At 47.5% G+C, this 12074-nt stretch overlaps 1 protein-coding gene across 1 annotated transcript in view; it reads right to left on the bottom strand.

Moving 5' to 3' along the window:
* The window catches only part of LMX1A (LIM homeobox transcription factor 1 alpha), a 152397-nt gene that overhangs the window by 43575 nt on the left and 96748 nt on the right, over window positions 1-12074 (bottom strand). Inside the window, exon 4 of the mRNA XM_019934234.3 lies at window positions 4857-5089. Coding sequence (XP_019789793.1) covers window positions 4857-5089 — 233 coding nt within the window. The remainder of the gene's footprint in view (window positions 1-4856; window positions 5090-12074) is intronic.

The raw sequence follows: 12074 nt of genomic DNA, 5'->3' as shown, positions 1-12074 counted from the left end.
TACTGGAGGCCCTCGGCATCCAGGTTGTCCAATAAACCCAAACAAAACGGTCTGACTCTGGCTACAAATACAATTCCACTGCTTGGGAGGGTCCTTCAAGGCCACTGACAAAGCAGGAACCAGGACAAAGGAGGATTTTCTGGCCACACAAGAAAAGAACATCCAGCACCCGAATATCTCCTGAGTTCGGTGTCCCATATAGCTCTAAACATGTCACATGCTTTTGTGTAAGTTGGAACAGCCAGCAGCATATATTCTAAAATCCCAGATTTAAGCAGCCCTAGAGGTCACTAACCCAGTCACCCACCCACTGTAATTAAAATGTTAAAAGACAAGCAGGTTTATTCCCCATGAAGGGAGTCTAGTCTGCACCCTTTTTGGACACAGTTCTATCCTATATTGAACCAAAATCTGTCATTTCACTCCCAGTACATGGGTCTACACCCTTGGGTGTGACTCTCATATCTCCTTAGTCTTATTTTTACAAAACTAAATATACTGAGTTTCTTTAGATATGTATCATTTAACGAGCCAATCGCTCTCCTCAAGACTTTCTCTAATTGGTTTGTGACCTCCTAAAATGCATCGTTTAAACCTAGACCAAAAATCCTAAACGTACTCTGACCAATGCAAAAAAAAAAAAAAAAAAAAAAAAAAAAAAAGGAACTGTAATTACATGTTAGGGACATCACAGTTCTAGTAATGCAGTATATGGCCTTTTGGTTCCTACTGACTTTATGATCAACTAAAACCCCACGTGAAATTCCATGAAAAGAGGCCCCACTGCATATAATTACTGTTGAATTTGGGAACCCAATGGCTAGATCTCATCTTGCTGACTTTGTACTGTTCTGTTAGCTTGTCAAAATCTTATTGAACATGGCGAATATCAGCGGCCACACCAGCACTCCCTGCCAGGTTTGTGTCATCTGCAAATCGAATAATCCTGCTTTCGGTGTCTTCATCCAAACCATTGATAAAAACGTTAAAGATGACAAGTCATTCAATCATTCACTCAACAAATATTTAATCAAGCACCTACAATATGTAAAACACTCAGGACAGAAATGAGAGGAAAAATTGTATCTGTATTGGGACAGATCCTAAAATTGTTTGCTTTCTGTAAATATGAGGTGGACTTCTTTTCTTGAAGATTTAACTCAACTCATTAGGTACTTATTGATCACTTACTCTTCTCTTGGCATCATGCTAAGCTTTGTTAAAGGAACAAAGGAATTAAAAGCTACAACCCTATTCTCTAGAAGCTGTTCCTCTCATTAGTGAGGATGGCGCACAAAACATTTCATGTTGCAACATTTATGTAATTGACAAAATTAGTGATACAGACAACATATTTGATTCTGATTGTGACTTTGTCATTTCGTTTAAAGCTGCAAAAACAATGATAGATTTTAGAGCTGAAGGGGGCAACAGAGGTCTTCTGGCACCATCCTCCCCTCCCACCTCGCCAATATTACTTACAACAATTGGGTATCTCCTGAGTAGTTACACTGTGTTAGACCTTATAATTAGAATAACATCGTAACATCCCCTATGTTGAGTCAAAATTACTTCCCTTTGCCTTTTCATCTATAGTATAAATACTCAATGATTTTGTTAAAGAATTGAATGAATTCTAATTCTTCTCTCTGAAGCTAGAAAAAAAAACAGGTTGGGTCCAACCATTTGAAGGCAATAATTATGTCCTTATTTAGTCTTTACTTTTCTAGCCTAAATATCTCCAGTTCCTTCATCTGACGTGGGTTGGAGACCTCCCCACCCCCATGCCATTCTTGTCATTCATAGCCTGACACCATGCCTGGCATAAAGCAAGCACTCAAGATACGTCTACTGAACAAATGAATACATGAATAAGCGAACTGGAAAGCTCCAGTTTGTGAATATCAGCCTCAGAAAGAAATGCCTGGAACTACAAAACGTATCGCTGAAAATGTGGTTGGAAAAGTGGACCCACTGCAGTTTGCTTACTCTGAACATTATACTTTTTTTAAAATTGAAGTATAGTAGATTTACAATGTTGTGTTAATTTCTGCTGTACAACAAAGTGATTCAGTTATACATATACATACATTCTTTTAAAAATTCTTTTCCATTATAGTTTATCACAGGATATTGAATACAGTTCCCTGTGCTATACAGTAGGACCTTGTTGTTTATCCATTCTATATATAATAGTTTCTGGGTTTTTTTGTTTGTTTGGTTGGGTTTTTTTGCAGTATGCGGGCCTCTCACTGTTGTGGCCTCTCCCGTTGCAGAGCACAGGCTCCGGACGCGCAGGCTCAGTGGCCATGGCTCACGGGCCCAGCCGCTCCGCAGCATTTGGGATCTTCCCGGACCGGGGCACGAACCTGTGTCCCCTGCATCGGCAGGCGGACTCTCAACCACTGCGCCACCAGGGAAGCCCAATATATATAATAGTTTGTATCTGCTAATCCCAAACTCCCAATCCCTCCGTTCTCCAGTCCCCACCCCCTTGGCAACAACAAGTCTTTGAACATTATACTTTTAACACTCCTTAGATCCAACTTCTTTTTGTCTTTGCACATGGGGAGAGGGCAATACACTAGTGACTCATACTGTCTGTAGCCAATTAAAATCTGTAACTGGAAAACACTGGTCAAGACCCACACAATTTCTAGCAAGAAAAGCTAGACCACAGCATTTATTTCCATGTGAGAAAGAATGGTATGTCCTTCTGTGTCTGCATGTCTTTCTGAGGTCATGCTGGTATTTTGATCACCGTAGCACCTAAGCCCCTCGGGAATTTGAAGATTGCTCAATATTCTGCAGAAGAGACCTAGTGAGTGGGTACAGCATGACACCGAAAGGAAAAGTAGGATGAGATAACCTACTAAGTGGAGCCCATGAAGCTCAGTTTAGGATGGGCCCAGTTACCCAAGAGTGAGACGTTGAATATTTCAGTGGCAGTGTTACCGACAAGGAGAAATTTCCCTCAGATTAAAACATCCAGGAAAATTTAAGTCTAATGAATCCAATAGAAGTTGGGATTGCCCTGGTGTCAGCTTACTTGTGGCTGCAAGCGGAGTCAGGCAAGAAGAACCAGCTGGGAGGTAAAGGAAGCAAAACACAACTGCGATGAAGATGCCAACACCAGCAGGCACTTGGTAAATAAGCACCAGCACTTACATACATTTATCTTTTATTGCCCCAAATAAAATGATTAGGTGGGCACAATGTTCACCATTTTACAGCCGTGGAGGCTGAGGCTGAGAGAGGTTCCGAAACATGCCCAAAGTCACACAGATCTAAGTGGTGCAGTCAGAATGCCCACCTGACTACCTCCAAAGCTCTCGGACTCAAGCATCGCGCCGTAGGACTTCTGTTCCATGTGTTTATTCATCCTTTAACACAGATTTTGTCAAGCACCCTCAGCGTTCCAGGCGTGTGCTAAGCCCCGTGGATACAGTGGTAAAAAAGACACACACGGTCCCTCATGGGGCTCAGCACTCCGGCAAGGACAACAAACAGCTAGGCAAGCAACTCCAATCAAGTAGGATCCATCTCACGGCAGGAGAGGTGAAGGGTAAACTCACCCGGCACATGGGAATAGGAGTCTTCCTCGATGAAGCAGGCCTTAGAAAGAGGCTTAAAAGATATGCAAGCAAGACAAAAGAGTGAGGGAAAGAGGCAGAGAGGGAAGAAACGTTTTACGATGTGGAAGTGAGTGGAGACACTGATGTCTGCTGAGTGTAGAGGGGAGGGCTCAGGGGCTCCCATGAGGTTGAAGAGCTGGGCAGAGTGAGATTCCAGAGGCCTTGTAAGCCATAGTAAGGCGTTTGGAACTGGACTGTAATCGGCAGTGGCAAAAACCGGTAAGTTTACATGGATATCACCTAATTGGGTCTCCAGATTCTTCCAGGAAAACGGAGGCCAGGCTAAGACACACGCTGCCCTGTGGGACAGACATCCTGGGAAGACATTCCATGCTTCACCTGGGCCGTTTTAATTTCTCTGGCCTTGTAATACCTGCTCTAGAAGGACTCTGAACCTCTGCCATGTCTTCTCTTTTCCCTCTCCAGGGAGGGTGGGTGGGTCTTGGGTGAGTGGAACAAGTGTATTCTAGATGCTTTCTTTATGTGACCCACCAAGCCTTAGAGATTCCAGCTTTCCCACTTGACAGATGAGGAAACAAAGGCGAGAGTAGTTCAGTGACTGCGGCAGATGCAATTATTGGTTCCAATCCATCATTCTCTTTAATAGTTTTATGAATCTTTACCCTGTCAGGGCCTTGCAGTACATGCAGTGTATTTCCCCTCCCTGGACTTCGGGTTTCATCTTCTGATTTGATTTGGCCAGTGAAATACTAGCAGCCATGATATGAGCAGAGGTTTGAAATGTGCTTGCATGGTTGAGCATGCCTTCCTGCACTTTTGCCACTGCCAGGAAATTATGCCCCAGCATAGCTGCTGTTTCTCAAGCCTGGACCCCAGCATGAACCACACAGAGCAGACTTGAACCTGGTCTACAGCCTAGAGCTAAGCTCGGCTGAGATCAGCAGATCCCAGGTGACTTGAAGACCTTTGAAGCAAGGTCACTTCCATTAACCCAGAGACTTGTGGATGTGTGAATAAGTGTTTCTGGTCATACACATAGAATTCGGGGGTAATTTGTTATGCAGCATCATCATGGCAATAGCTGACTGATAAGAGCTTACTCCAAGCTCACAAAGAAACTTCCTGGAATGCACAGCACTGCTCTGCCATGGGACCAGGGTGCCCTGGTGGCTGGCCCTCTAAAAGAGAAAGCAATGCAGACTGCCACCGCACCCCACTCTCCCACCCCCCCCCCCCCCCCGCCCACCACACGGCACTCACCTGAGTCTGAGGCTGCCGGGCTCACCAGGCTGAGTAGCTCCCTCTCCTTCTCATAGTCCCCTTTGCAGAGCAGCTGCCCCTCCTTCAGGACAAACTCATCGCCCTTCTGGAGCTGCCGCTCGCAGACACAACAGCAGAAGCAGCTCAGGTGGTATACGCTCTTCTGGGCCCGCATCACAAACTCATTGGGCGCGATGGCCTCAAAGCAGCCCCCGCATTTGACAGCAAACAGCCTGGCAGCATGGGAGAAAGCAAAGCAAGGTCGGTGAGAAAGATGGCTGGGTCCCAGGTCTCCTCTCAAGTCAACAACGAAAGGAACTTCAACAAGAACTGGGACAAAGAGGCTTGGAATGGAATAGGTTTTAAATCCAGATGATTTCTTCCCTGAGGAGGTTGCACCAAAGAATTCAGTTAAGTTACTCTCTCAAAGGCTTAAGAGAAGCAGGCTGAGAGGTGCTGGAAGAAGGGTGAGCTGAAGCCCAGCGTGTATTTGGTGTGGTCCATGGCCCAGTGTTCCCAAAGGATGCCCTCCAGGCTGGTGTCAGGCAGGCTGCCCAGAATCCCCAGGGGGGTGATTATGGAAACAAAATAACAATAACAAAAAGGTCCAGGCCCACTCCAATCAGCAGGCAAAAGGATGGGTCCCAGAAAGTGAATTTTTAACAAGCTCCCCAGGGCATTCTGAGGTGTAATCTAGTTGAGAGATAAACTACATCCCAACTTCCCAGCCTGACGTTCAGTGCATTCAGCCCGGCTCTCGGGACTTAACTCTCATCTCATTTCACTTACTTTCAACCCTCATCTCATTTCACTTACTTTCAACCAACCACGAAGAGGGTGTCTATCTATGCCAGGCGGATGCAGTAGGTACTAGTGATATTAAGGTGAATAAAAGAAAATCCCTTCCAGAAATGAGCTCAGGCTAATGGGAGAGACAAACATGTGCAAATAACTAGAGGGTCCCAGGAACACAGAAGAGAGGACAACTGTCAGGGAGTCAGCAGGGGGATTTGCATTTTATTACCCATTCAATAAATCTTGGTCAAACGGAAGACAGGAAGGTGGGCAGGCAGTAGGCCTGATGGGGTTGGGGAGTGGATTCCCCACAGAAGGAACAGCCTGGGCAAAGGCCTGACGTCCTGCAAGTACATGCTGTGGTGGGAGCATGCTGTGTCCTCCACCAGGTTGGAGGCTGGGGGCCTGGAGAAGGGTGACAGGTGAGGCAAGTCATGACCGGATTGCACACTGGGGCTGGACAGCATCTGACAAGCAACCAGAGGCCTTTGAACAATTTTAACATGCTAAGAGCCTGTTTTAGAAAAGGAGCTCTTTGCAATGTGAAAGGTGGAGGGGAATTGGGGTTGGAGAGATGAGTGAGGGAGAGCAGCTGAGTGGTGACAAGGGGCGGCACTAAGGCAGCAGCAGGGAAGCCAGACAGGAGGGGACAGAGCCAGGGCTTGGAGACTGGGAAGTGTGGGGTCGGCTCCCAGGCTCCTGGCGGCCAGAGCTGGAGGATGGTGATATGTCACCACACCTGCGCACAACGTTCCCGATTTCCTACCTCTGGGCCTTGTTATGCCTTGCCGCCCTCCTGCAGAGCCCTTTCTTCTCTGTTTAATCTACCTGAATACAACACACCCTTCAGGACACAACTGCTCCCACCTTCTCCCTGAATCCTGCCCGGACCTCCCCTACACCCCTCCGGAGTGACCGCACCTCCTCTGAACACTTTCACCATGACCTGTCTGTGCTGGTCACTGGGCGGTTATCTGGAGATGCTTCAAGACACAAGAATAGCCGATCTGGAAGCCTGGGCTCTGCCGCCCGCTCTGCAGACAGCTGTCTGCAAAACCTTGCTGTTGTTAAAGAGGTGAGGCCACACAATCTCTTCCAGCTCCAAAAGTCCCAAGAGCATTGCTTCCTAATGCTGACTTAAAATATCTTAATCTTGCCTTATTATTTAATTTTCCCATGTTTATAACTTATCTTGCCAACAGCCTGTATTCCAAGAACTAGGCCTATGGAATATTTATATGCCCTACAACCTCTTGCACATGGTGGGTACTCAATAAAAGTTGATTTGATTTGACCTGTTGATTTCACCTGCTCACCCTCTTCTGAAATAAGATGTGCAAAGAGCCTGGCCTCAGAGCTGACCCACAGTAGGTTCCCAGTAAAGGTGGCCCATCTCTTCCCGGTCACCCCAGATCAGTAAGAGCTCAGGGCAGTCTATGAAAGATTAAAATCTAAAGTAGATTTCTCCGTTTCTCTTTCTCTTTTTTAAATTGCCTCATGATAACATAATTGCCTTTGTCAAAGCCTTGGGTATAAGCACAGAGATAACAGACCCTAAAAATATCTCTGGGATTCATTCATTATAGCATTCATTTTTCTATTTCCAAAATAAAGAGTTATTTTCTTTTTTAAAGTAGTAGCGCAATGGGGGGGGGGAATCTCTCTCAAAAACACTCTCTGTTTGTCTCCACATACCAGAGGGGTCACTAGACATGGGAAGGTCAGATGGTATAAGGGAGAGGATGGTGCCAAGCGGAGACAAAATGGGCAGAGTGAATTCACAGAGCTCCAAACACCCCTCCTCTCATCACAAAGGCAGACACAAGCTGACTCAGAGGATATCAGGGGGCTGAAGACACCCTGCTCTGCTCATGAGCCCTACCTCGGCAGGAGACAAGGAAACATAAATAACTGAAGAGCATTTTTCTATAGACAGGCCATCCGCCATGATGGCTTAAGTGTGGCCAATCCCATCTCAAAAGCTCATTCATACATTCACTCGCTCATTTAGTCTTCATTCATTCTCTCATTGATTCAGAAGCAACCACTGTGCACTACACAACAGGGAGGTGGGGAAAGAAAGCCCCACCCAGCAACATTCATGTTCATAAACCAGCCTACGTGGAGTGTCTGTTACGTGTCAGGCACTATCGTGGGCACAGATGATAGAAAACAAAGTCGCCGTACTCCATGGAGCTCATATGATAGTGAGAGAAACAGCAAACAAAGAAACAAACAGATAAATAACGTCTACCCAGAGGGACTGACCTTCGGGAAACAGAATATAAGAATGATACAAAGCAATGTTTCATGAATACAAAACAGAGTGGCATAAAGCCATAGTCTGTTTATAATATTTAATCACTTCTCAGCTCTAAAGCTGTACTAGTTGGTGCCTAAGTCTATACACGTGCACAGTGTGTTTATCTTGGAAGCTTCCTGGATGAAGGAAAGAGTTTTGAGGGTAGAGTGGAAAAGCAGGTAAGGAGGAATTCCCAAGGAGGGAACTGGTACAAGAAAGAGGGAGGCCATTCAAACTCTTTGAGTGAAGGAAGCCAAGGCTTGGAGAAGGGATTGAAGCCGCCTCCCATGAATCTACTAGGGAACAGCCTCCCTGGACAGAGGCCAGCTTGCAGGTGACTCCAGCACAGCTCGGGATGAGAAGTGCATGTGTGGTCTCACTCTTAACCCGGACCTTGGGCCCCAACACCCATCCTCCCTGCCCTTGGCCATCAGAAACACATTAGAAACACCCATCCTGATATACCCTCCCTCTGCCTCTCAGCTTCAGAAAGGGGGATGAGGTTGGGAGACAGTTCAAGGGCTGGTGCAGCTCTTTCACCACCACCAAGGTATGTGACAGCCCCCAAAACAGAAGTCCAGGTACCAGCAGTCCTGCCCCTGCCCCCTCCCTTCCCCCAGCTGCCTGGGGTGGTTTTGCTCTCCGTGTCTGAACCTCAGGGCGCCTCAGGCCCTTGAACAACTGCCTTTACTCCCCTCCCCCCATGCTGGACGTTGTGCATCGGACAGAAAACCCACCCGGTTCATCCCTGGCCCGGAGTCCCTAGACACTGTTTGCCAACCTGAGCAAACGAATCAGTACTTTAACAGGAGCCGGTCAAAGGCCCTTTGTCCCCAAGCCCTCCTTCCTTCTCCTCCCCTTCCCCAGGAATGAACTGTTAAACAGACTCAAGGCAAACGCTCCCAGGAGTCAACAAGCTCTTGAGAATCCACAGCCGCAGGTGGTGGCATCTGTGCTTGTCTAACTTCCACCCTGTTAATCTCCTCCTCCCTTCTTAATTTCATCCCCCACTCCAAAAATTTCCCCCAAGTTGGAGAAGGGAGGGTTAGGGTGAGCTCAACAAAGAAATCCCACCATGTTGACTCAGGAACGGCCAGAGGAAGTGGCAGGATTGTCTGGGCTCAGATTGTGAAATGGTCATGATTGCGCGAGGGGTGGGATACAGACCCAGAAGAGGGGGGCAGTCCCATTTCTCTCCATTCTCTGCATTGGCTGCCCCGTTCTGGGTAAAGACCAGGTTGACCTCACCTTACTGCTCTGGCTCTCGTTACCCTCACTAACCCCAGGGCAACCCAAGGAGAAAAGGCACACGCAGTCCACCACCTGTGTGCCAGATGTGTACACAGCTGTATGGGTACCACTGTGGACCCAGCTGCCAACTACACACTTCCCACAAGTTGTTTTCTCTAAGGCTCAGACAAGCAGAGAAAAGGATTTGTTCAAAAGTCCAGGTCGTAATTAAAACACAGCCTGTCTCTTCCCAATGCCCTGGATGGCGGCCCCCACAGTGACTTTGGCCTCTGAATGCTAATGAGACCTCTCTCTGGGTTCAGAGCCTGGCAGCCTGCCTGTGCCCTAGAAAGCTAAGCAGGGTTTCCAGAAATGCCCAGCTCTTCTGGGCATACACAACAACTCTCAACTTTGCCCACTGTTAGAAATTCACCCACCCCTGAAATCTCTCCAGATGATTCTTTATCTCTTTGCTGCATCTGATCCCCTCACCTGTAAAATGGGGATAACAGGATCCAGCGGGGGGAGAAGCGTCCAGAGCCCAAGCTCCCTAATACTGCTCTCCTTCCTCTGCCGAGCAGTCTCCGTGGGGCAGGCGTAGGGATGGAGTGCTAGACAAGGCTGCCCTGTCCTCAGGGAGCTCACATTCTCCAGCAGGCAGTGGGCTTTCAGCCAATGACCATAGGAGGGTGTGTTTGGGGTACGTAGCAGAGGATTAGCCAGAATGGCCCAAAGCAGAGCCCCATCCCCCTGGCTTGGGCTAGAGGTGACCGAATCTTCTTTCTCTTCCTTCCCTCCCTCCCTCTACACCTATTTATTCTCTTCTTCCCTCTGGCCCTTCCCCACTCCCTCTACCAGGCAGAGAAACAGAGGCTGGCTGAAATTCCATTCTATGCCTTGCCTACGTCTCTCCCAGTACAGCCACAAGCTCTAAGATGCACAACTTGTAGTTTTGGCGAGAGAGCCGGAATCGGCAGGCTCTGCCACTTCCAAGCGGTCAGTGGGACTCGGAGCTCATCACTTAATCTTTGGCAGTCTCAGTCTGCTCAGATGGAAGAGGCAATGATGACGCTGACACTCCTGGATTACTGAGGACTAAATGAAAACAGGTATAAGGACTTTGTGACCTATAAGGAAGAGCACAATTTTTAGTTCTTTTTATTTGCCCAGCCTCCGTCTTTTGACCTTTGTGGATTGTGTTTTTTTTTTTTTTACCCCGAAGGTGGTTCTCTGTGCTCAAAAGTTTCCTGAGTCCTACACTGAGAGAACACTTCTTCCTCAGCAGCGGAGTCCTGCTGACTTCTCCCAGCTTTGACATTGGCATGACTTCCTCTCCAAAGAGTGTGGCACTGACCCAGGAGATGAAGCCGGGGATGCCCAGCTGGCAGGGCTGCCACACAGAGCACACGCCTTAGACAAGGCACAACCTCCCACCACAATGTGCCAAGACAATGCAAGGGAAACAGTGTTTCTTGTATTAGGGGCCACGGAGGGTAGCAAAGAAGAGAAGAAAAGGTGACCTGATTCATGGAAAGAGCACAGGACTTGATGTAGGAAGACCTGGGCTCACGGGTTCTTCTTTTACCAAGAGGCCTCAGAAAAGCCACCATCTTTTCCTGGGCCTCAGTTTTCTTATCTTTTTTTTTTTTTTTTGAGAAGGGGCAGACAGCTTATTTATTTATTTATTTATTTTTGGCTGTGTTGGGTCTTCGTTTCTGTGCGAGGGCTTTCTCTAGTTGCGGCGAGCGGGGGCCACTCTTCATTGTGGTGCGCGGGCCTCTCACTGTCGCGGCCTCTCTTGTCACAGAGCACAGGCTCCAGACGCGCAGGCTCAGTAGTTGTGGCTCACAGGCCCAGTTGCTCCGCGGCATGTGGGATCTTCCCAGACCAGGGCTCGAACCCGTGTCCCCTGCATTGGCAGGCAGATTCTCAACCACGGCGCCACCAGGGAAGCCCCAGTTTTCTTATCTTTAATGGAAAAGTACTGCCCTAGATCAGTGTGTTACGTCAAGAATTTAGAGGCTGTGGAAGGGGAGAGTCTTTATTCCGCGTACCTCCTTTCAACCAGAGAAGCCCACTCTGCCGCACCTAAATCCAGGTCTCCAGATGGTGTTTCAGCATGACAGGGCCTTGCTATGGTAATTCTCCAAACAAGGTATTTTCCAGAACCATATCATTCACAGATACACCTATATATATATGCATATATATACATATATGGAACAGGTAAGGCCAAATGAGGTTATGTATGAATGGACACACAAACACACAAAACATACATACACACACACCAGCTAAAACCAACAACTCATTCCCATAGTCTCTTTCTTCCTATCTGTATGGTACAAATATATACGTACTTCCAGAAAGGATTTATATTACATACGTATATAGATATATGTATATATAGATATATTTTATATAAATATACAAGAAGAAATCAATTTGCTCCTAAGGCGTGTTTGAAACCCATTAGGCGGGATAATTTCTTTTTATTTTTTTTAATTTTTTTTTTTTTTTTGCGGTACGCGGGCCTCTCACTGTTGCGGCCTCTCCCGTTGAGGAGCACAGGCTCTGGACGCGCAGGCTCAGCGGCCATGGCTCACGGGCCCAGCCGCTCCGCGGCATGTGGGATCTTCCCGGGCCAGGGCACGAACCCGTATCCCCTGCATTGGCAGGCGGACTCTCAACCAATGTGCCACCAGGGAAGCCCTCTTTTTTTAAAAAAAACTAATTTATTTATTTATTTTTGGCTGCATTGGGTCTTCGTTGCTGTACGTGGGCTTTCTCTAGTGGTGGCGAGCAGGGGCTACTCTTTGTTGCAGTGCACAGGCTTCTCATTGCGGTGGCTTCTTTTGTTGCGGACCATGGGCTCTACGGTGCGCGGGCTT

This window comes from Tursiops truncatus, chromosome 1, assembly GCF_011762595.2.
Source record: "Tursiops truncatus isolate mTurTru1 chromosome 1, mTurTru1.mat.Y, whole genome shotgun sequence".
Classification (NCBI taxonomy): domain Eukaryota; kingdom Metazoa; phylum Chordata; class Mammalia; order Artiodactyla; family Delphinidae; genus Tursiops; species Tursiops truncatus.
Note: the sequence above shows the minus strand (reverse complement) of the source record. Positions and strands in the feature narration are given on the sequence as shown.